General features: G+C 37.1%; 1 protein-coding gene across 2 annotated transcripts in view; it reads left to right on the top strand.

Moving 5' to 3' along the window:
- STAT4 (signal transducer and activator of transcription 4) overlaps positions 1-26,000 on the top strand; it is a 144,769-nt gene extending 118,769 nt beyond the window's left edge. Inside the window, exons 15-24 of one of the 2 annotated variants that reach the window (XM_020993623.2) lie at positions 3,109-3,192; positions 5,703-5,801; positions 11,125-11,260; positions 14,002-14,054; positions 14,568-14,662; positions 14,954-15,090; positions 15,471-15,662; positions 16,814-16,880; positions 17,534-17,642; positions 19,483-26,000. In XM_020993623.2, the coding sequence (XP_020849282.1) occupies positions 3,109-3,192; positions 5,703-5,801; positions 11,125-11,260; positions 14,002-14,054; positions 14,568-14,662; positions 14,954-15,090; positions 15,471-15,662; positions 16,814-16,880; positions 17,534-17,642; positions 19,483-19,509 (999 nt within the window). In that variant the 3' untranslated portion in view covers positions 19,510-26,000. Of the gene's footprint in view, positions 1-3,108; positions 3,193-5,702; positions 5,802-11,124; positions 11,261-14,001; positions 14,055-14,567; positions 14,663-14,953; positions 15,091-15,470; positions 15,663-16,813; positions 16,881-17,533; positions 19,435-19,482 lie in introns of those variants that run through there. The other variant, XM_078146920.1, reaches the window with a different exon arrangement.
- Positions 26,001-26,349: the final 349 nt, after the last annotated feature.

Raw genomic sequence — 26,349 nt, forward strand, 5'->3', positions numbered from 1 at the left:
GTTTCGGTAGAGTGATGAGATTAGAGTAACATTCTCATAGGTGGGCTTAAGAAACTGGGCATATGGGTTGTTAGTTATTGATTAAGAGAAGTAGGGAGGTGCTATGGAAAGACTCTGAGCTAATCTCAGAGTCAGAGGTCCTGGGTTCAAAACTTTGATACTCAGTATCTGTGTGACATTGGGTGACTGACTTAACTCCTCTGAGTCTCAGTTCCCTTATCTGAAAATTCATTATATGACCTGGGCAATTAAATGGCTCAGTGGATAGAGCACCACGCCTGGAAGCAGGGAGACTCATTTTTCTGAGTTCAAATCTGGCTTCAGACTCTTCCTAGCTGTGTGACTCTGAGCAAGTCATTTAACCCTGTTTGCCTTAGTTTCCTCATCTGTAAAATAAGCTGGAGAAAGAAATGGTAAACCATTACAGTACTTTTGCCAAGAAAACCCCAAATGAAGTCACAAAGAGTTGGACACAACTGAAATGACTAAACAACAACATTATGACCTTTATAAAGCCCTTTCTAGCTACAAATCTATGATCCTATGATATCTTCTTGATCATCTTTTTTTGTTTTGTTTTGTCTTTGTTTTTGTGGGGTTTTTTTTTAGGCAGTTGGGGCTAAGTGACTTGCCCAGGGTCACACAGCTAGTAAGTGTCAAGTATTTGGTCTGAGGACGGATTTGAAATCAGGTCCTCCCGACTTCAGGGCCAGTGTTCTATCCACTGCGCCACCTAGCTGCCCCCCTGATCATCTTTTTTGAGTAGTAATAATGTCTATGAATCTTTCAGAATCTTCCTCCTTTTCAGATGTCTTCTTCAGAATCAATCCCTTGAAATTCTCAAAATGCAAATCCACACAGTATGTTCAGAAGGATATTGGTGCTGTGGATATGGACTTGTCGGGGCAGTGAGCATTTTAGAATCATTTAAAGCACCCATTCCTCAAATGTGATCAAGCCCAACCAGATCTCTTCCTTTTCAATTGTCAGCTCAGATTCTCCAGCCACATAACAAATTAAAATAAAACCATTATCTTTGCAAATTAAAATTAATTCAATTTCAATTTGTTGTAATAATTTATTTTTTGGAGCTCTACAACACTCTTCCACCTCAACCCAAGAAAACTGGGTACTGACATAAATCCAGGTTTAGAGATCACTGCCCCAAATTTCCTTACTCTCCTTTACGTGGATCCTCCATTTAGAAAGAAATCTCTAGTGTGCTGTCAGCTGCACAGTAAGGCATCCAAGAATCAGGGTCTACCTTTGAGCCAGGAGGCTTCCTCAATGGGGAATAAATCAGTGGGAAGATCGTCTTGCTGTGTGTGCTCCATAAAATTAGCTTTCCCAGCCTTCAGAAGTGCTGACTTGGCAAGGAGCCAGCTAGGGTGCAGTGACTGAAATGTGAGAACTGCTTCAGGAGGGGAACTTGAATTGTAACCCCCTATGTTTGCTCTTTGTCAGCAGGCCTTTGTTGATGAATAACAATTTTACCCACAAACCAGAGGTGTTAGGTAATCCTGTTTATGTGGTGGAAAGTTATGAGGTGCAAAAACTCTATTAGCTGGGGTGTGGAGAGAGGGAGGGAAGAGGGAGACAGTTTGGAGCTTAGAATATAACCAAAAAAATTAAACTTAATTAAAAACAAAAAGATGCTGTGAGTGGTACATGGGTGACTTTCATTTAGCAAAAGACCCAGGTGTTTATTTCGTAGCCCAGTGTCCTTAAAAATAGTTCCAGCTCTCACTTTCTAGCTAGCCTAAAGGTTTCCTGTGCAGTCAGGTTTCTCTGTAGGTTGAACTTGGTGTTTCTTAAAAGTAGAAGATGGAACATGAGTTGTACTAACAAATTTTCCCCTATTGTAACACATTCTTTCATTATGTCAAAGGTACTCTGATAGCCTGTCTTACTGTACCTATAGACATCAAAGATTGCTATGTTTCCTGTCCTCTGTATCATGAAGATATTGTTCATTTGTTTCAGTCATGTTGGACTCTTTATTGCCCCATTTTGGATTTTCTTGGCAAAGATACTGGAGTGGTTTGCCATTTCCTTTTCCAGGTCATTTTACAGATGAGGAAACTGAGGTAAACAGAGTTAAGTGATTTACTCAGGGTCACCCAGCTAGTAAGTGTTTGAGGCCATATTTGAGCTCACAAAGATGAGTCCTCCTGACTCCAGGCCTTACACTCTATCCACTGCACCATCTAATTGCCCATTATAAAGATACATCTTATATTATAGTCACATCATCACTGTCATCATGAAATCATAGGAACTGGGCCCAGAGAGCTTGAGATTTATCCAAAATAACACAACTAATAAAGGAACAAATCCAGCACTAGAAGTCAGTTGCCAGTTAGGAAATTCTTCCTTATATCAAAATCCCTTTTTTGGGTTTAAGGGTTGTTTTTTTTTAAAAAAAAAAAAACTTTTTCTCTATTTAATAGACATGGAAAATATCTTGTAATCATTCTTTTTATAGATTCATTATTGTATATTTCCTTAGCCTTCTTTCTCCTGGGCCAAATGATTCCCATTTTCTTTTGCTTTTCATAATAATGTTATTTTAAAAACAATTTTGTCCTCTTTTTGACTCTTGAGAACTTGTCTCCTGAGAGACAATGTACTCAGACTGGACTGATGTTGAGTAGGATGGTGAGGTATCCTGGAGAGAGGGGACCAAGCTCACTTCAGTTTCCCCATGCTAGCCTTCTCTTCATTCATCATCAGGCTTATTGGTATAACAAATTCATTAAGATTCCAGCACCTCTTTCTGCTGTGCTTATACAAAACCTTGTCTTGTAAAGGAATGCATACAGTAACTAGATTTTCAGCTTATTTGTCAACCAAAGAAAACATTTATTTATCTTCAGCTATAATCACCTGTGAGAAAATAGGCCAGAAATTTTAAAAGCCTGAAATTATTATGTTTTTAAGACTTTGGTACTAATATATCAACAATCATTCTTCACTTAAGGTGAAGTTCCTAAATAATTTAAAGAAAGTTCTTTTTTAGTTTGTACACTTAAATCAAGCTGTGTGTTTGTATGCTATCAGACTAAAACATAGTATGTTTATAAACTTAAGTATGTTTTCCCCCCTCAGGGTCCTCACATGGTAACTGAAGAGCTTCATTCTATAAGTTTTGAAACACAGATTTGCCTGTATGGTTTGACCATAGATTTGGAGGTGAGTATTTGCAAGGAATACTTGTCAGTGAATACATAGCCATAAAATTTGGGGACTTCATGGGATTTTAGAGAATACCTGGTCCCACCTTTTCATTTTAAGAGGAAAAAACTGAGGCCTGGAGAGGTATAAGTCACATAGATCTTTGGGAACAGTTTTAGAATTTGTTTTAAAAAATGCAGTCCTTTCTAGATGTTTAGGATCTTCCTCAAATTCAGTCTCCTATGTTGTATACCTAATCTGTTCCAGCAACAAAGTCTCTATTTTTATTAATACCAAATCATTTTGATGATTACTGCTTTGTACTATAGTTTGAGATCTGAATATAGTTTGAGTATTTCTAGACCCCCTACCTTCGCACTTTTTTTGTTATTTCCACTGAAATTTTTAACTTTTTATTCCTCCAGAGGAATTTCATTATTTTCCTATCTCTACAAAGTAATCCCTTGGTAAAGTTATTCGTACAAACCCAGTCTGTGACACTTACTAGCTGCATCTGTAACCTCTATGAACCACTAACAACTCTGTAGGATTTAACTGTTAAGCCAGGAAAAGGTTTCCAAATTGCATTGATGGTGGGAGTCCCCAACTGAGAGTTCACAGATTATTCACGTATTCAAATCCTCCAAATAATCTACACATATTAAGCAGATGTATTTATATTACTGTGTAAACAGAGACTTTGCATTCATATTCTTGACTTCACTATGATACCAACAGCCTATTGTGAAGATTGTTTTGAGATTTGTCTGGGTCATAAAAGTTCAGCCATGAGTAGAGAGATGAAAATCCTTAAACAAAGTCATGTCGAAGAGGTAGGGGGATACATTCTTTATTTTCATAGGTAAGAATCTAGAGGGATTTAAGAATTCTATAATGAACAAAATCATATGACAGAAACATTTATGATTCATTGTTCCATAATTTTCTTCATTTAAATTCAATGAAGAAAGCATTAAGAAAAGTTTTGAAATGTAAGCGAAAAGGAAGGACTGAAATTAGTCAAGATCTTACGCTATTTGGAGCATATAAAGGAAAATTCATCTTGGGAATGACACCTTGCAACTGGCAAGAATCTGCTATTATTTGGTTTTTTTTTTTACCAGTATATATCATACGCACAATTATTTCTAAGATTTACTTTGAGTCTACCCTCAAATACTAAAATGTTACTGTGATGTGTTATAATCACTTATTCTTTGGCCTAACTTCTGGTAAAACAGAGAAATCCCTTAATACAGCCATCAACAACTCACACATATAGTGCCTTCCAGTTATAATGCTCTTACATATGTTATCTCATTTGATCCTCATAACACTGTAAGGTAAGCAGTACAAGTATAGTTGTCTCCATTTTACAGATGAGTGTACTGAGGTTCAGGGAGGTTGTGACTTGCCACACACCTAGCAAAAGGGGCAAGGCATTGCTAGACAGAGTTTGCTTGAAAAAAGATCCAGGGGGTTTTATAGATTGCAAGGTCAACATGAATCAGTGATGAAGGGAGCATTGACTCTGCAGTCAGGAAGACTTGAGTTCAAATCCAGCCTCACATACTTACTAGTTATGTGACCCCAGGCAAGTCACATAACCTCTTTTTGCCTCAGTTTCTTCAATCTGAAAGGGGGGCAATAACTTACTTCCTAAGGTTGTTGTGAGGACAAAATGAGATTTGTAAAGTGCTTTGTAAACCTTAAAATGCCATACAAACACTAACTATTATTAGGTAGCTAAGAAAACTAATGCAATTTTTGGCTGCCATACAATAGTCGGTGTCTGGAAGTAGGTACTCAATAACCCTGGGGTGCTCTGCTCTACTCAGACCACTCTTAGAATAATGTATTTAATACCTGGCACATTTTTACAAAGACATTGATAAACTGGAGAACCTCCAAACATGGGAACCAGAATAACGAAATGGTTTTGAGATCATGCCATATGAAAGTAGATTAAATTTACTGGAAATGGTTAACTTGGAAAAGAGAAAACTTTAGGAGGACATAATAGCTGTCTTCAAACATTTCAAGAGATGTCACATGGAAGAGGTATTTGATAGTTAGCTTGGCCCCAGAATGTAAAACTCAGAACAAAAAGGTAAATTTAAACTTATTATGAGGAAAAATTCCCTGACAATTAGAATTATCCAAAAATGGGATGGGCTACCTTGACAGGGCTCTCCTTCCCTGGATATCGTCTAGCAAAGAATGGATTACCCCTTGCTAGATACGATCAAAAGGGGATTCTTGTTCAGGTATAAGTTGGAATAGATGTCCTCTTTGGTCCCTTTCAACTCTGAGATTCTGTAATTTTAGTAAAGGCGAGACTGAAGCAATGATCTCCAAATTCATAGTGGAATGATCTCTGGTGGATTTTTTCTATTTTCTGCAACCGTAATAAATATTAGATTATGAACTCATTGGACAAAGTCTTTCAAGAGACATTATATGAGCAGCTTTTTCAACATCAATAAATGTTAGATCCTAATATCTTTGCCTGTCTTTTTTTTTAACAGACAAATTCATTACCTGTTGTGATGATTTCCAATGTTAGTCAATTACCTAATGCTTGGGCTTCCATAATTTGGTACAATTTATCAACCAATGACTCTCAGGTAGGAAGATATTTGTATTCCTTTATTTCTCTGTAATTACAATGTATTTCCTTTTGTACAGAAAGTCAGTCAACTAGTATTTATTCAGTACCTTCTGTGTCAGGCATTGTGTAAAGAGCCAGAAATACAAAGAAAAGCCAAAAAAAAAAACCCCCAGTCTCTACTCTCAAGGAGCTCATGGTATAATTAGAAAGATGATATGTAAACAACTATGTACAAACTAGACGTGTGTGTGTGTGTGTTGTGTACGTATATGCATATTTCTGTGTATGTGTATATGGGTACATGTATATGCATATTGTGTTTATGTTTAGATGTGTATTATACATGTGCTGTATATGTATATACATATACATATTTGATAGCATCCATTTTCTATGGTTAAAATTTTTATGAACAGTTACCTATTTATAGCCTGATTTCTCAAGACTCCCAAATGTCTGTTTTTATTGTTGTTGCTCAGTCATTTCAATCATGTCTGGCTTCACGACCTCATTTTGAGGGTTTTCTTGGTATTTCCTCCATTGGTTTGCCATTTCCACCTCATTTCACAAATAAGGAACTGAGGCAAACAGCACTAAGTGACTTGCCCAGGGTCACACAGCTCGTAAGTGTCTAAGGCCAGATTTGAACTCAGGAAAATGAATCTTCCTCACTCCAGGCTAGACATTCTATCCATTGTGCCACCTGGCTGCTTCTGAAAGGACTGTTCCTGCTACTTCTAAATAGTGCTCACAGTTACCTATTTCCTAGATCTGTCTTGTGCCTTAAATATTACTGTGTGATCCAGTGGTTTGGAGTCAGAGGATCTGTGTTCAAATCCTAACTCTTCCACTTATTCCTTGGACAAGGCATTTAAGTTCTCTGGATCTTGCTAGATGGCACCTATGCTCCAAGTTTGTTTTCATAAGAACTAAGCTTTCTCCTGGAAGGAGCAGACCATTTTGCTCTTTGCTTCTGGCACTAACCAGGGATGGCCTGAAGATAAGTTCCATATGGCACAATTTCTTTGCACTTATGGGTTGTTCCTCCTTCCTAAGGTTCATCCCTAGACTCATTCCCCCTGCTTACCCAGCCACAGGAAACCTGCTGAGTTTCATAAGCAGCTGTGAGCATCATTTACAATTCTCAACTAGCCACAGAAGGCAGAGGGGCCCTATGAGCGCAGATAATCAAGAGATGATCACAGTACAATGAACCTAGGTCCATACAGCCTGAGTATTGCTGCCATCTGGTGGTTATTTAAGGATTTCTAAGAGGTAGTTGGGCTGTAGAAAGAGCCTGAGAGGCCGCAATGAAGGGGATTACTAACTCCCTTTAAAGAAGAGGAGAAGAAGGAAGGGATGACATGTCAATCATTTAGGGTTACATTGTTTTGTGCCTCCTGACTGCTGAAGTATCAGATTTTTTTTTTTGGCTAACTTTAGTTTGTCTAGCTGAGAAATCCTTTGCAAAGGCAAGAACTATTTTCCTCATCAGAGGTTAATTTTGGGGAAGATGCTGATGGGGTGCTTGAGTGCTTGTACTAGGACCCCAATTCTAAGACCATATTTCGCCTAGCCTCATCCCTGGCAGTTTCTCCCCAGCCCAAGGACACTGTGCCTAGCAGTTACTCATGAGTAGGCCTCAGCAACACATTTCTCTCTCTCCGTGGTGCAGTTACAAACCTCATCTGTAGGAGTTATTAGTTTGAACTGGCTTTGTACTGGGTCATTTGTACCCACTGGACTATCTATACCAACTCCCTACCTTATCATCTGCATCCTGGACTCCTCATGTATAACCTAGACTTAAGACATATATATGCTCCCTACATCTACGTGTCAAACAAGACGTTGATTGGTGGCAGACTGGACAGCCCTCAGACAGCCTGACCACTAGTTAACTCAGTGACAGAGCAGGCCTAAAAACCACACCTCCCTGTAGCCCCACCTTGGGCTTTTCCTGGGGAACTCCCAGTAAAATGACTGCGCAGTAGATACGAAAAGTGCATGTTTCTTTAAGAACTGACCACTCCTTAACCACTCCCTACTCCCACCTTGAATCACTTAGCATATCTGGCACATGTTTTTACTGTAGTTTATCCTATGTAAGCTTTAACTGAACCCCTCTAAGGTCACAGGTTCCTTAAGAAGTTTTGCCCACTGAAAAGTGTAACAATAAATCTTTGCCAATTTAACTTAAAGAATGCTTGAGTCTGTGAAGTCTTTCCAGACAACCCTGTCCTGTACTTCAGTCCTTGAGGGGTCTCTGAACCTCTCAGATCGAAACATTTCTGTTTGCTGTGTCCTTCCTAATTTTGTCTAGTCACTAAAGATAACATTTTGAAGAGAATCATTTTTTATATATTCTCACTCTCTATTTCCATCTGTAAAAGAATTAGAGACAGATTAGTACTTTAACAATAGTTGGAAATAGAAAATGAATGAAAAAGCACTTATTAAATGTCTACAGTATGCCAGACACTATGCTGGGCCCCAGGATGCAAATATAAAAATTAAAGTTTCCCCTTCAAGAAGTTTTTGTTCTAATGGAGGAATCAGTCAGTCAATCAGTAAACATTTTTTAAATGCTTGCTATATGCCAAGACTGTGCTAAGTGCTTGGGAATACAAAGAAAAGCAAAAGACAGTGCCTTCCCTCAAGGAGTTAATGAGGGAAGCCTCTACAAGATAGAGGAGGGAAGGAAAGGAGAGTACCCAGAAGGGCATGATGAAGACCTACAGCCAAGTGGGAAATCATGAGGTGTATGCCATGGGTCCTCTTCTTAAATAGAGAGCGTAGGTACAGAGGTTCCCAAAGTGGGCAATACCACCCTCTGGGGGGGGGGGTGCTGAAATGGTGGAGGGGTAGTAGCCTCAGGTGCAATTTGGGGCATTGAATAAAAATAAGGGGGTGGTGGAAGCATAAGGAAAGAAGAGAAGATAAAAAAATTTTGAAAAACCTTTCATACATGTTTCATCTGTTGTGTAACAGAGTTAAAGTCATAGTTTGCCTGATAAAAAACCATAACATCTACCTAGGTAAATCTTCTGTTGCATTCATGAAGCCAAAGTGTTGAGTGTGTTTTAAGTGTTGAGTGTGTTTTTGAGCCCATTCAACAGAGTTCGCATCTGAAATTCTCTTAATTATATAGATGAACATTAATATCAATAGGCTTTGATGTAAATAGTTTAAGAGCCTGAGAATGCTTTTTCAATGGCCCAACGGTCAGGGGCACATATAGGTATAGCATACGTAAGGGAATGATGGCAAAGAAGGGAATTTGTGTCTGAGAAGCATTGGACTGGCAGGTAGAGCCAAGCCGAGATCCATGAGTCAAGAACAAAGGCTAAAGGAACGCAGCCTACGATGATAAACCTGTACCTAAAACATCCTCTCAATCCCAGGAAGAAGAACAGAACTCCCTGGGTCTGGCAGTTGCATTAAAGAGGTACTTTAGGAGCAGGGGAATGTTGTAGGCCATTTGTAGTACTGTTAAGATTAAAGACTTCGAGGACCCTGCCATACCCCACTCCCCCAAAATAGGCTACTCTCTGTGTTCAATACTACTCATCCTGTACCATAAGCCAAGAGAATTCAGCGATGGATTTTTTTTTCTTTCATTTGGTTATACGAATACAACTTTCAGGCTTATGCTAAAACTGCTGCCCCTGACATGATTGTCATAACCTTCTTTGTTCCCACATGTAGAAATCTTGCATATGAGTGTCCTTTCTAGCATTCAACCCAGGCAAAATCCACCAAATTATGCTATTCCAGTTGCTTTTTTTCTCTCCTTAGTCATATCTTTCATACCTTTCTGCTCCTTGACTATCTTAAGTCTGTTTATTCGACTGTTGTTATATTTCTTTTCCTAAAACACCACTCTCTTCCTCAAGAACCTTTAGTGGCGGAAGTACCTGTACACAAATATGTAAATATCAAATAAATATAAATATAAAATACAAATACATATGAATATTAAATATATAAATACAAAATAAATAAATATAAATTAAGTAAAAATAAAATAGCTATTTTATAAACTATGTATTTATAAACTATTTATAAAATTCTTATTTTATTAATTTTTTATATTGACTCATCAACGTGCATGTGGTCACCCTACCCCCAATAAAATGTAAACTGGTTGAGGGCAAGGATTGTTTTGTTTTTGTAGCCCCAGTACCTAACACTTACCTTGAACACTGTAGGCTTATATGCGAAACTAAAATAATTGTTTAAATTTAATTATCATTCAAAGTTCTCTAGTTAGTTTTAAAGATATCCGCATCTGCATTGGCCCTCATATAAAACAACTTTTATCTACAGCAAAAAAAAAAAAAAAGTCATGGCTCTGACACACTTATTCTGAAGTATCAAATCCATAGCAGGTGAGGCCTAAACCAGATTAAAATCTAAGTGAGAAATGTTTAACAAAAATAAATAAGAATACCACGCAACATAGATAATGTTGGTTTTGCTTTTCTAAATCACCATTCAGTCAGTAGGGATCCATTTCCATTTGAGTGCTTTCCTCACTTAGCCTTGGAACCTGGTACCCTAGATGTTGTCATATCTTTTGCTTTTTTGCTAGTGAGGATGAGACATAGTCTAAGTCATCACAAATCAATTCTAGAGATAGCTAGGGTTTTACCAAGACTTTGTAGATGAGGAAAGAGGAAATGGCTGAACAAGTTGTGGTATATGATTGTGATGGAATGCTGTTGTAACAGCAATATTGTTCTAAGAATGACTTTGAACAAATAAGTTACTTTGACCATTATAAATATCCAAATTACCTATAAAGAACCTATGAAGAAAGACAGTCTTCATCCAGAGAAAGAATTGATAAGTAGAATTATGAATAGAATAATTTTACATGCGTATGCCTATTTGTGTCTAATTGTAACCATCTGTAGGGTAGGGGGCAGAGAGGAGAGTAAGGAAGAAATAAAAAGAAATGCACATGATAACTTTATTATATATTTAAAAGGAATAGCAAGGTGTACATAATAGATTTGCAATTTCATGTGCAATCATTTTTATACTATTATAGGAATGCTTGTTCTATTCCATAAATTAAAAATAAAAGTAAGTTTAAAAAAGGGAAAAGGGGAGTGAGGAGTACACCACAAATAGAGAAACAGAGGAAAGGTGAAACTGTATCCTCCATTACTACATTGCTGTCAGGATGCCTGAAGGTGTCTGAATCTGAGGTCATACGTTTTGATAGGCTTGTTAGGAAGTGCTTTTATCATATGTAACTTCCCTTTCACAGCTTAGAAATCACAATATTTTTGGACCTGGTTAACAGTGATACAATTATAACTCTGTTCCAGAACTTGGTTTTCTTTAATAACCCTCCAACGGCTGCTTTGAATCAGTTGTTAGAAGTGCTGAGCTGGCAATTTTCATCATATGTTGGACGAGGTCTCAACTCAGACCAGCTCAATATGTTAGCTGAGAAACTCACAGGTAAGTGTTGTTTGAGATGGAAAGCTCTCATCTGTTTTTGATGCTTGGTGGGTTAAAAATCCAGTCAATTCTAGGATTCTCCTATTATGCTATACCCAATAAAGTCTAAGAGGAAGCAAGTAACATAGCCTAAAGTAAGATGGCAGCATTAGCTACAGAAAAAATATTTGTAATAAAAAAAAAACGCTACCAGGCAGCTAATTCAGTGTATGAAGAATACCCTTTCCTCAGAAATTTTAAAGTTTAGTTATGAGTTTGATCAACTTTACAAATTGGTTAAAAATTGCTACCATTTTGCATAATTAGTCTGTTCTATATAGCTCTGTAGAGAAAGGTAAGAACCCGAGGTAAGCCTCATAAACACCTTTAGTGCTAGAACTGGCTGTGGACTGCAAAAGCGATTGACATGAAGAAGTGAAGCCAAACATGGGATTCCAAATCCATTTGAATGAATAGTATTGAAAGTAGCAAGATGGAAAACCCTTTTCACCAAATAGTAATTTTGCATTTTTCTCAGCTTTTAATTTAACTTCATCTATGGTATTGTAGTGGGAAAGCTCTTTGTAACTTTAAGGTGCTGTTGCTGCTCTTGTGATTGTTATCCTTTACCCAGAATGCTGAGTTATCATATCCCTACAAGAGAATGTGGATTCATTTAAAGGGAAAAGAGTTTGTGGGAACTTCTAAATTATATATGTGTGGTGTGACACATACACACACACATATATATGTACGTATACGTGTGTGTGTATGTATATATATATATATATATATATATATATATATATATACATATATGCTTTTAAAATCATTATCCCACCAAAGAAACCCTCAGTGAATGAAGTTCTGAAATAAATGTCATAGCAATCAATGAAATGTTTATTAAGCACCTACTATGTCCCGGATACTATACAAGTACAAGAATGAAACAATCTCTGATAGAAAGACAGAATAGCATGGTAGATAGGAAGCTAGTCTTGGAGTCAAGAAGACCTAGATTCGAATTCCACCTCTGACACATGCTATCTACATTCCTGTTAAGTATCTAAGTTATGGATGAGTTCCTGAATGTGCCCTCCTCCTACCCTTATGCCATTGAGGGAGTTTCCAAACCAGGAATATCCTATCATGATAAAATCACAGATCCTGGATTTCAAACTTTGCTCTTATCCATATGATTAGTGAAATGTTAGCATAAGCTTAGATAAATGGAAACACGATTTACTTCCTGTGACGGCTTTACTCAGAAACCTTCCCCCTAATCTGTTGGATCAAGCCTTACTTTTTTTTTAATCCTAATTTCTAGTGTTCCACCTTGCATGTAAGAATTTATCACTATGGCATGTGAAAGATGAAATGACAAGGGTTTGAGCTTCTGAGCATATTAATTTATTAAGCAATGCATGCCAATTGCCTAACAAATTGGGACTGGTTGCCTTCCTCAGCTTTGGCACTGGACCCTGAATACAGGGGAAAACAGACTTTTATGCATGAAAAACAATTAATCAAATAAGACCAATTAATTAAGAAAAAACAATTAAACAGGATAAAAAATTAGGTAATCTGATTTCTAATTGGAGGAAAGATTAAGGAGTTTTTAGTTGGGAGGGGGAGAATGAATAGGTGCAATTCCCTGAAATCAGAAAAAGAGATGCCCCATTCTCACCAAGTGTCTGTATTCAATCAAAGGAACATGGAAACAATAACTGATTGATCAATATGGAGCCAGTTTTCAGATATTACACATGGGCTGCCTGAGATGTATAATTGTGAGAAAATTCTTTCTGATCAGCATAACCGAGGCTCTTGTTAAGGATCTCTAAGCAGCAGAAAGAGATGGTCCACTTTCCTAGCCATGCAGGATTAAGTTCAAACAATGTAATAAGGTTTTCTCCCAATTCCCACAATGGAATAAAGTTTTCTCACAAGACAGAAATTGGACTAGATCCATAGCTCAATAGAAAAGGAACTAAGCTAGCTCTGGAATTGAGTCACAAGATGGAGTCAGTGTGGTTAACTCAATTCCCGCTACCACTTGCCATTCTAATCCCCTCAGTTTCCTCATCACTCACATTTTCTGATATGACTCAGCTACAGTTAAGTTATTCTTGGCACTGTCCCCCAGACAAGCTTTGGTCATTCCCCCTTCCATGCCTTTCCTTAAGCTATTTACCTTACCCTGCATGGAGTGTCCTCCTCTCTACCAATACGCATCCTACCCATCTTTCAGTATCAAATTCAGGAACCACTTACTCCATGAAACCTTCCCTGACTCATTAGAATGTAAGCTCCTTCAGAGCAGGGATTGTTTTTCAATTTTGCCTTTGTATTCCAGCATTTATCAGTGACTTAAATTTAGAGGTACTTGATAAATGTTTGCTGATTGAACTACATCGACCGCTGTGGCCCACAATGACCTTCCCTTTCTCTGAATCCTAAGGGCATTTAACATCTCTACCCCATAATTTAGTACATGATTACACTCTGTTTCATGTTCTCTTTTTCAAATGCATTATCCTTGTCTTCATCCACCCACCCCAACTAAATAGTGATTTCCTTGAGGGCTGAAAATCTGTCTTATTTCTTTGGCATCTAGCATAAAGCGCAAGTTAAGTTCATGATAGGCTCTCAACAATGTCTGTAGATTTGTTGAAATGAAGTGAAAAACAAGTTTAGAGAAAAAAATCAGAAACATTTTGTGAACAAGAAAAATTGGATTATTTTCTCTTCTTTAATTTTAGTGCAACAAACCAGCTGCAATGATGGTCAGCTTTCTTGGGCCAAGTTCTGCAAGGTATGGTCAGGAGAAAAAGAAAAGTTACACATCATTTCAGGACTGCACAGCAAAGGGATGGGGGATGGAGTCAGGAATGGGGACCAAAGCAGGGGAGGGAAGGGAGAGAAGTTCAGTCTTTGAGTCGGAAGCTCCTGCTTCAAGGTGTGGCTCCAGCAATTTACTAGTCTTATGGCTCTAGACAAATCAATTAAGTCTCATTGGGCCCCAGATTCTTCATTTGTAAACAGGGATAATTACATTTGAATTACCCACCTCCAGGATGTTGGGAAAGCATTTTTATATCATCAGTACAGCCTCATACCATGACATGAAGTTTTAAGGATTTCCTAGATAAACATATTTCAAAGAGAAACTCTTAAAAGTTTCTCTAGCTTAACAGAAAATAAAATGTGAACTATTTATCATGAAGTAAAATATGATGTTTTATATTTTACTAGTGCTACTTACCAAGTGATTGTTGTATCCCTTGTTTATTTGTTGTTTGGTTTTTTTTTTTTTAAATGAAAATAGGAACACTTACCTGGCAAGGCATTTACCTTTTGGGTATGGCTTGAAGCAATCCTGGATTTAATAAAAAAACACATTCTTCCTCTTTGGATTGACGGGTAAATCATGTGCTGTAATCTCTCTCTGAATATTGTTGTATTATTTGTTGTATTATTTGCTTTTTGACACATGTCTAATGTCATTAAAAAAGCATTCTTGAGCTCTTCAATTATTGACATCAAAGCCTATTGCTATTAATGTTCATCTATATGATTAAGAGAATTTCAGATGTAAACTCTGTTGAATGTGCTCAAAAACACATTGAACACTTTGGCTTCATGGATGTAACAGAAGATTTACCTCGGTAGATGTGGTTTTTCATCAGGTAAATCCATGAACTGTTCTTTTAGGTATATAATGGGCTTTGTAAGCAAGGAGAAGGAGCGAGTCTTGCTGAAGGATAAGATGCCAGGAACGTTTTTATTAAGATTCAGTGAAAGCAACCTTGGAGGTATTACCTTTACATGGGTGGACCAGTCAGAAAATGGTATGTCACATGTCTTCTTGTGTTACCTCCTATTGTATCACTAAAATAGCAACTTCTTGAGATTTTGTTGTTAATGGTTGGGGACTTAAGACTGGTGAAATTGGGGGGGGGGAGTTTTTTCTAAAAATATCTACAGTGAGTTTGTATATCACCTAACAACTACTTTGTGTTTGGATAGGAAAACATGAATTTCTAATTGCCCAAATGAAAACCCTCCATATGGGTGCCATCTGTAAAATGTCTAGTCTACAGAATGTCTGGAAACACTTTATGCCCAATGATACACAGATAACATGGGCAGAAAGAGCAATAGTCGAAAATAATGTGTGCATACGGATGGTGGCTTGATTGATTATTCACCTGCCTTTTCTTCCTTCCAGGAGAAGTTAGATTCCATTCTATAGAGCCCTACAATAAAGGCCGGTTAGCAGCTCTGCCATTTGCTGACATTCTTCGAGACTACAAAGTCATTATGGCTGAAAACGTCCCTGAAAACCCACTGAAGTATTTGTATCCTGACATTCCCAAAGATAAAGCATTTGGTAAACACTACAGCTCTCAGCCAAATGAAGGTTAGCTTCTGTTTACTTTTTCTTAGAGAACTGGAAAGATAACTCATGTCAATGGAAAGGAATAGAAACATCTTTTGCTTCGAGCTTTTTAAGACCAAAGGGAAAATGGAGTTGATTTTTGTTCATTTTTTAAAAAATTTAATCATTATTACAAAAATAAATGTACACCTGAATATCAAAAACTGAAAATAATCCCATGGCCTCTTCCATAGGTATTTCATAGTCCGTTAAAGCTAGAAAGAACCTTTAAGATCATCTAGGTCCAGCCTCTTTGTTTTACAGATAAGGAGGAAATGGATCCTTTGAATTGTACAAACATTTTTTACATAGCCCAAAACAACGTGAACAACCAGACTGCAAAGCTGAGTCAAAGTCAGCATCAGCAGCTCTTGTGATGAGAGAGTTGCCTACACTGGTGATCTGGGAAAAGAAACAGCAACCGACAGTGCTTGAACTATAGCCAAACCTGCCTATGGGCTTTGAGAATGCTCTGGAACAGCAGTTCTCAACCTTTTTGGTCTCAGAACCTCTTTATATTATTAAAAATTATAAAAGACTCCAAAGAGCTTTTGCTTATATGAAATATAATATATATACATACACATACACACAATATATATGCACATACATATGTATATATCAATATTTATTTGTTAGAAATTAAAATGTCTTAGTATTATTATAAAAATAATTTTGACCTCATAGATACTGTGAAGGGGACTTGGGGACTCCCAGACCACACTTGGAGAATTGCTTATCTATAACATGCCTGTGACTCAGTTTCCTCCTATGTAAACTTAGGGTTAAATGGGTCTATCTCACAGAAATTTTCAAGGTGACAAAGTTATTATTATAAAAGCTTTGAAAATATAAACAGAATTACTGGGGCTTACTTATATATATAGGGGGGAAATCCAGGGGTTTTGAGTCATGTATTTTATTTTGGTAGCTGTGATTCAAAACTACTCTGAGAGGCAAAATGATTGACTATTAGTTGACTTTCAAGTGATGTCTAAGGCTTAGCACTAAAAATTCTTTGTTTGTTTCACTGCATCAATCTAGCCATAGGGCTTCTTTTAAATTATTAAGGTCTAAAACTTTAAATTTATTTTCATGTCTTTTTCTAACACTGTTTCTAATTTTGTCCCCAGTTTCAAGACCCACTGAGAGAGGTGACAAGGGTTATGTTCCCTCTGTATTTATCCCTATCTCAACAATGTGAGTCATCTTAATCATGTGTGAAATATTTATCACTGAATTTGCTAAAAATAAATGTTTTCCCTTGGAAGCACCTAAGGCTAGAACCACAATATTTGTAATTGAGGAGAAAACATTTTATACATACTACTATCTCCTTGTAATGCAATGCCTAAAGCTAAGGCTTGGGGTACAGGGGGTCAGGCCAAGGCTTTATCTCTTGGAATCTTTTACAATATGTTCTCCATCACTGGTGGTACTGGTGATGGTGGTCCATCATTCTTGAAGAGGACCAATTCTACATCATAATTAGGGGCACAGAGTCATGTATTGACATACAAGTTGCATGCTGTAGACATATAAGTGTAGAGGCAGTTTGGCATGCTGAATACAGAGCCACCCTTGAAGCCAGGGAGATTTGGGTTCAAACCTCTGAAACATACTTATTATAAAGCTGTCACTTGAGCATTAGAAACAGGAATTTCCTCACCTAGGCGTTCCCTATGCTAATGGATAAAAAACCCTCCCTAATGTGAAGTGATGCATTGGGCATCTCGGGGCTAAACATAAACAGAACCTACGAAGTAACCCTTCAGAATCAGGTTCAGGACCCAGGAAATTACAGTGAACATTTATTTAATTTCCAATTTTTCTCTTAATTTTTTTTCTATAAGCCGAAGTGATTCTACTGAGCCACGCTCTCCATCAGACCTTCTTCCCATGTCTCCAAGTGTATATGCAGTGCTGAGAGAACACCTGAGCCCCACGGTCATCGAAACTGCTGTATGTTGTCAATTTCACACTTCTGATCAATTCCATTTCAAATGCAGTGGAATGTGTAGACAAAGGGAATTGAAGTTCTTCTTGGGCAATGCCAAAGCCTAAACCTTTGAACAAATTCATATGCCTGGTATGAGATATGAACTGGGGATATGCTGGAGCCACTTCCTGCCATAAGCAATTGCTGAATTTTCAGTGTGAGCATTTACATGTTGGAAATCTGCACATGTTACAAATCAGAGCTTAATTTATTATTTTGTTGATTGACTATACTTAAGAAAGTGATGGAGAAAATGTGAATAAGTGGAGATTAAACTTAAACGTGTTTGTGCATACACTTTTTATGGATTGCCAGCTTTTAAACATTTACCAGAATACTGCTAGATATGAGTAATTCAAAATCAGTTTCAGTATCAAAAGCAAAAATCTCTATTTCATTTTATTTTGGTGATTTGAAGTCCTTTTCTTGAAGGCCACCAGAGGGCAATATGCTCATTCCTAGCATTCCAGCATGATGGCTGGCTCATTCAGCTCACAGAACACCCATGCTGTACTAGCCAAGTATTTCTAAGTCGAGATTGAGTCTCTCTTTCGCAATTCAATCAGCAGGAATTCTAGGTGTAGGGTGGGATTTTTTCTTGCACTGGTGATTGTGTTCTAGGTTCTTGGATTCAATACACAAATGTGGCGGCTGTATAACAGCAGCCAGATGCCTGAACAACATTTTCTGAACACCAAATTAATAAATTAATCAATCAACAGCATTTATTAAACACCTGTTCTGTGTCAGACACCGTGCTACATAATAAAGATACAGATACAAAAAAATGAAATAGTCCTTAGTCTAATACTGAGTCTTCACTTGCTATTTTCTCCCATTATCCCAATTCTCCTAAGATCATCAAATTGTAATGCATCTCATCAGAACGTATTTCTTTTAGACAAAATATTTCCTAACAGCAAGTTAGAAATTTGCAATATTTGTTACTTCAACATAGGTTACAGCCATAAAATCTAAGCGAGGTCTTGTTGTGCCTGTTTTATCTCTGCTCTCAGGCAGGTCTATACCTAAACTATAGATGATAGATCCTATTTGAGAACATTTCCTGGAAGGGACAGTCCATACTGTTTGGGCCTCAGTTTCCTCATGTGCAAAATGAGGCAACTGGATTAAGATCCATTTTCTGGGTCCCTTCCAGCTCTGAATTTATGATCCTATGATTCTTTAAAATCTTAATCCAATGTTAATTTTTCTTAAAAGTACAAGTTCCTCTTCTTTAAACAAATCATTTTAATCATTAGCTTGCACAGAGAATGCAAAAAAAACCCCCCCTAGATTTAATAAGGAAAAAAGTAAACCACTTTTTGCTTCCCACATAAACATTTTAAAATTTGTCCCGAAATTTCACAGGACTGAAATTTCACATAAGCAAAATGTTCTCCACCACGGACATGGTCTCAGCAAATAGAGTCCAGAACCTGTTATTAAGAATCCATCTCTGTTTAAGTTTGAGGAACCCAGGATTTGTCTCCACTGAGGACTTGTGTCAATCCTGTAGAAGTCACTATACTTTTCTCTGCTGAAATTTACACCTATTTTCTCTTATTCTGCCCTCAATGGAGAAGGATAACAACTGGTTAGCATGCTCTTTATGAAGGTGGCATGTTTTCAAAATTAATATAACAATTTTGTTAAGGCTAACAACCCCCATTCCTTTCATAAATTAAATTTCTAGAAAAATTTACAGGGCTTTATTTATCAGCTTCATGAAATGGTTTAAAATCATGATTTTTCTGTGAAATGACTTTCTTGAAATTAACAGTTTTCATTTTTCATTTATAGATGAGCTCTCCATGTTCCGCTGACTGATGAGATACTCTTCGGTGCCTAAAAGAAAAAGGAAATTTTTTAAAAGTACTGTTTTCTAAAATGCATCTCCAGATATTTTTTTTTTCAGTAGGAACTAAATAGGAATTTTACAGTTCCGTAAGTAAAGGTCTTCAGGAAGTGGCTAAGGTACAGAGCTCCCCTTATTAAGATGGCCCCAATTTGGGAGCAACACACTTAAAATTTTGAAAAAACAAACTTCAGATGAGCAAAGGAGATGAGACAATTTTAAGAAACCAGGGTGTTAACACTGTAAGCTATTCTCAGTGTGTTTTTGTATGCCATCCACTTATTTCTGCTTCTTATTTCTTTCATCAACTAATCAGCATTTTTTGTAGTGTTTTATTTTTTCCAATTACATGTAAAAATGGTTTTCAACATTCATTTTTTTAGAAGATTGTAAATTTCAAATTTTTCTCCCTCCCTCCCTTCCATTCCTTCTTCCCAAGATGGCAAGCAATCTGATATAGGTTATACATTTGCAATCATGTAAATGTATTTCCACATTAGTCATGTTGTGAAAGAAGAAACAGAACAAAAGGGAAAAGACACACACACACACACACACAACACACACACACACACACACACACACACACACACACTGAAAATAGTATGCTTTCATCTGCATTCAGACTCCATAGTTCTTTGGTTGTGGATAGCATTTTCCATTATGAGACTTTTAGAATTATCTTGTATCATTGTATTGCTGAGAAGAGTTAAGTCAATCATAGCTGATCATTGCACAGTGTTGCTGTTACTGTGTACAACCTTCTGCTGGTTCTGCTCACTTCACTCTGTATCAGTTCATGTAAGTCTTTTCATGTTTTTCTGAAATCTGCTGGCTCATTTCTTATAGCACAATAATATTCTATTACATTCACATACCACAACTTGTTCAGCCATTCCCCAATTGATGGGTATTCCCTCAATTTCCAATTCTTTGCCACCACAAAAAAGAGTTGCTATAAATATTTGTGTACATGTGGGTCCTTTTCCCTTTTTTATGATCTTTTTGGGATACAGATCTAGTAATGGTATTGCTGGACCAAAGGGTATGCAGTTTGATTTCCCTTTGGGTATAGTACCAAATTACTCTCCAGAATGGTTGGATCAGTTCACAACTCTACCAACAATGCATTAGTGTCCCAATTTTCCCACATGTCCAATATTTGTCACTTTTCTTTCCTATAATATTAGCCAATCTGATAGGTGTGAGGTAACACCTCAGAGTTGTCTTAATTTGCATTTCTCTAACCAATAGTGATTTAGAGCATTTTTCATATGCATCAAGATATTAGGAGACACCTTGTTTTCCAGAGCTAAGACCCAGCAAGCAAGCTGTGCCCTGAGCTTGGCATAACAACAATCCTTTACACTCACCCTCTGGATGATCTCAGCCACAGCAAAATCCCAGAATTGTTTCATATAATTATTGTATGTCTTTGACCAACACCAGCTGTTCTCTGAGTTTGGACAAGCCCTGCTGTATCTGTGTTCTGGTCATAAAGCCCTGCTATGAATCAGACTTGCCATATTGTTGCTGTTATCCCTCATTATCAGGGCTACAGTTCACTGCACAGCCATAGGTATAAGTATTGAGATCTCCCCACACCTCGGTTCCTCTCACTAGGGACAGGGCCCCAGCACGTGTGTCCTTGCTTGAAAGCCATTTCCTTCACTTTGTTATTAAAAGTAAATGTCAAGATTAATAGTTTATTTTTCTAGAGCAATGAAGGAAGGCAGCTAGTTTGGAAGTAATCCCAGTATGAAGAAAGAAGAAAAATAGGTAAACAATTTGCATCTTACAGCAAAACCTCTTGTTAACCCTTCCCTGACATTTCTGACCATGAAAAGAGAAAAGATTGTCTAAACAAAGAGACTGCTGTGATTCCTGCAGGTCAAGAGACCCTCTCACTGCTAACTGCTCTCATTCCAGATCAGATTCCCAAATGCAGATGCTGAAAAAAATGCTGGAAAACTTGAATTATATTCCAATTGCAGAAATGTATTAGCTCTGTAATCTTATCTCTGTTTGCTCCAGTTTCCTGATCTGTAAAGAGAAAATTATTAATGGTACCCCCCTCCCAGGGTTGTTGTAAAGATCAAAATAATATAATGATTGTAAAATGCTTAACACAATGACTGGCATGTGCTAAGCATTGCATTATTATTATTTCTTTAGTTGAATGTAATTGTTTCATACCTGATAACTCTGAAGTGGTTTTAAAATGTCAAAGGTAATAAGATCAATGATTTTTGTATGTGATAATTTGGAAATGCAATTGATGCCATCTGAAGCTTATTGCTTGTGTTGTTATTTTATTTCTAACTTCTCTTATATTGTGAGAGGCCATTGTAACAAAAATTCTGTTAGACAAAACAGCTTCTTAATCTAGATGTTATTACACATGAAATGGGCTTTTAGAAGGGTGTGATAAAATCAGATACCTGAAAATTCTTAAATATTTAATGAAATATATTTTGTTATAAAGCAGATAATATATATGTATGTATGTGTGTATGTGTGTGTGTGTGTGTGTGTGTGTATATATATACACATATATATTAACAAATTTTCATTTAGAATTCTTGGCTATTATGAAAGTGTATAGGGTGGTTTAAAGATGTAACTTCAACATCTTAATGAGTCATCTAGCAGGTATTTGTTGTGTGTCTGAAGCCCCAGAATATGGATAGTTTTAATTTATAAGTAAAGGATGAATAAAATGTTAACTGTTAGGGAAACATCGGGAAAGATATTCAGGCCCTTAGTTGTGGTTAGTGAGTTTACCATTGTTTTGAGCTTTGATTACAGGGATAGTTGTCTGAATACCCATGAAGCCAATAGTATAAAATGGCCTTGCTGCAGTCTAGGAACTGTGAAAGGTGGATGTCTGTGCCTAGGAAAAGTTTTGGGAAGAACATTGGCATGGTCTAAGTAGGATTCTTTTGACTCTATTTCCCCATTGTACTATTTCCTTTCTAAAAAGGAAAATTCTCACCTGGTTAATCCTAAACCTTGCTTTTGATACTCTGTGACTACATGATTGGCTGTCAGATACGACTCATACCTGAATCAAACAGAGCTAAGGGAAATTTTCCCTCTGTTGTGACATATGACATTGTTATAACTATGTCCCTCTTTTCCTTTTATAGCAAATTTCTAAAATCAAGTTTTGTAAGTGCAATATTAAATCCATTAAATAAAGATTACTACTGCAACATCTCTGATTTACTATAATAGGATGCAACTATGAAAATCTTACAATTTTAACCTGTATTTGTGGTCAAATTATAATATAGGGATGATATCCTCCCAAGAGAGAAATCATTAGACAAGGTTATAAGACAAAGATATAAAACGAGTTTTCTAAATAAATGGAATAGTAAATTTTTAGAAAGACTGTTATCTCCAAGAACTATGTATGTATGTATTTGATTGGTTTCCAAATTTATCTATCATGGAAATGCAGGCTTTGAGTATGTTTTAGTAATAAGTTCTCAAAATTGGATTAAGATTTTACACATAAATTGTATGGATAATGGTAAAGAAAGTGAAATTATTTCCCCATTGTTAAAGTATCTGTCTGATCATTTTAAAAGGCAGAGAGCTCATTTTATGGTTGGACCCTCATGGATTTTTTAATTTGTATAAAGATAGAAACAGAAAATGGCATATAAACTGAAAGTCTCTGAAGTTTCAAAATTAGATAACCAAATTTAAGTGATTATACTAAATTATACTAAATCAGAATTATCTGGGAACCTCTAAATTTGGAACCAAAGAAGTAGAACCACTTTCAGAGCTGTCTTGAGAATAAAACCTGTTGTCCAAGAAAAGATATCTAGGGACCAGATAACTACATGACACAAAATGTGCTGGTTAAATGGATAATAAGAATGGGTTACTAGGATACAAAGAGACTTGATGTCAGTTAATATTGGTGTCAACCCTTGTATTGCTCTAATCTTTTGTTTCAAGGTATTTATGTTTAAGTTTTCTTGGTTTCCTTGGTAACATGTAAATCTCCCTTCTCCAAACTAGTCCATTGTGCGTTGTCCAAGTAGTTTGCTCTGTAATGTGACATTAATGTGACCTGACTTAATGTAACTATGATTATGAGAAAACTTTATTGCATTATTTGGACCTAGCCTTGCATGGCTGAGAATCTAGATCATCTCTATGCCTGGTTTAGAGATCCTTAACCAAGGACTTTTGTTATGCTGAACAGAAACTCAGATCCAAAGATTGATACAAGGAATTTTCTCACAATTGTCAACCCATATGTCTTCTAAGGGCCCCTACCAGGTCCTTCTGACTATTTCCACAGCTATCAAACTTGTGGGTGTGGACTCCTAGATCATCTGAAGAAAGCCTCTGTTCCTGAATGGATGGTAGGACCTTCCAGGGACCTCAAGGTTCATCTAGTATGGACTCAGAAGCAGCTGACATCCAGATGAGTCAGCTGTCCAAGATTCTGGATGAGGGCTGAACATAATGTCCTCTTCCCTTTTGTTATCTGCCCAATCATCAAGCCCTGATTCAAGTGTGTGTTAGAATTTTCTTCCTCTACATTCTTACCCCCTCCCTTTTTGTTTGCAAGCAAACAACAGCTAGCAATGATGCCTGGGACACACTTCCCCAGTAGGTCCCTTCAAGGAACTAACTCCCTGGGCAACATCTCATCCTGGCCCAACTGGCCTGTTATGGCATCTTGGCTTATCCCTGTCTCTCATTTATTGATAGGGATTCTTTCCTCCTTTGGGAGGGGGAAATGTCAAGATATTAGGAGACATTCTGTTTTCCAGTGCTAAGGCCCAGCAAGCAAGCTGTGCCCTGAGCTTGGCATGATAACAATCCTTTGAACTTAAACTCTGGATGATCTCAGCCACAGCAAATCCAAGAATTGCTTCATAGAATCATTATATGTCTTTGACCAATACCAGGTGTTCTCTGAGCTCAGAAGAGCACCTGTTATAACCATGTTCTGGTCATGAAGTGTTGCTATGAATCAAACGCTGTTGCTGTTACCCCTCATTGTCAGGGCTACAGCTCACTGGACAGTCATTGGTGTAAGTATTGAGATGTCCTCACACTCCCTCTTTAGGAGTAGGGTCCAGCTGACATATGACTATAGATAGCTTTAATTCTTCATCTGAAAACTGACTGTTCATATCCCTTACCCATTTATCAACTGGGGAATGACTCGTATTCTTATAAATTTGACTTAGTTCTCTATATATCTAAAAAATGAGGCCTTTATCAGAAACGCTGTAAAAATGTTTCCCATCCTTCAGCTTTCCTTCTAATCGTAGTCGCATTGATTTTGCTTGTGCAAAACCTTTTTAATTTAATGTAATCAAAATTTTCAATTTTGTATTTCATAATGTTCTCTAGCTCTTGTTTGGTCATAAAGTTTTCCCTTCTCCATAGATCTGACAGGTAAACTATTCCTTGTTCTCATAATAGCAAGTATTTCTTGAAAGCTTGACATGTGCCAGACACTGTGTTATGCACTGGGGAGAAAAAGACAGAAACCACACAAACTTTGTCCTCAAAGAGCTTACATTGCCTCCTTTCTAACACATCGGTTGGCCCACAGGTATTAATGTTGGTTTGGGCTATTCACCATTCTCCACCCTACAGGAACTTCAGATGTTAGGACCGTCTTTCTAAAAGTTTGCTTTTGTTATGGTTTCAAGACTTCACAATGGGGGCAGTTCCTCAGTGGCCTATTCTCATGCTTTTACTGAATCACGTTACAGTTTTTACTTGTTAATTAGAGCAATAAATACAGCTATTAGTTGTAGGATAAAATAAATATAGGTTACAGTTCAACCCCTGGTCTAAGATGAATTTTTATTGTGTTTTAGGCTCAGATAGTCAATGCAGTTGTGCTTTTAATCCCAGGGTAAAATGCCATTTGCCAAATAGGTGCTTTCCAAGGTCCAAAAGTCCTCTATACAGGATGTATCAGATATCTTTATTGAAAGGGACTTTCCTGCTTGCCCTAGGAGCAGCACAGTTAATGAATCAACTTGGAACGTGGTGGGAGAGGCATTTGGCCCACACTTTTTCCAAGCCCTGTCATGATATTTGATTCTAAAAAGGTTAAATATGGAGGCAGTGATCAGCCTCAGCCATTCCATTTGTTTGGAAGGATTTGAGAGAAAAACAACATAAAAATGAAGTTTACATTTTAAAGATTTATCATATCCTTGGCTCCCTGTCCCCTATCACAATTCAATCCAGCTATTTCTTCATTTATTCTTTACTGTAGAATCCATGGAAAAAATATATTAACCAATTTTTTTTGTAATTATTCAGTTGGAATTTCTATGTAGGTATTGTGAGGAATGAGGCATAATTTCTCTAGAAATTCATGAGATAGACATCAATGTACATATTCTTCTACTGTTTGTAATATATACAATTTCAAATAAAAATAAAATATTTTGTTTTTAGAATATGTTATGAATGGTGAAGTCTCTTTAAAATTAAAAAAATATCACTCTGACTAATCGATCTGAAAATCAATCCTTTTCCCATTCAGGGTATCAAGTACTTAAAAGAGAAAGAGGGTAGGTGGATCTACTCAAGTGCCAAGATAAGAAAGGATGTGTACTAGGCTGAGCCAGCAAGGCCCTCTCATTTCTGACAAAAGCCTGCATCTCCTTCTTATGCAGCACAGTTTAGTTCTGTGAAGATTTCAGTCATGATGCTCACTGACCCACTGCAGCGTCAGGATGCAGAACTGTAGCTGGAGACTACTCTAGCATGATCCAGGTATAAGGTAGCCACTCTGCCATCCTCCATTA

This window comes from Phascolarctos cinereus, unplaced genomic scaffold (genome assembly GCF_003287225.1).
Source record: "Phascolarctos cinereus isolate Bilbo 61053 unplaced genomic scaffold, phaCin_HiC Scaffold_726;HRSCAF=1367, whole genome shotgun sequence".
Lineage (NCBI taxonomy): Eukaryota > Metazoa > Chordata > Mammalia > Diprotodontia > Phascolarctidae > Phascolarctos > Phascolarctos cinereus.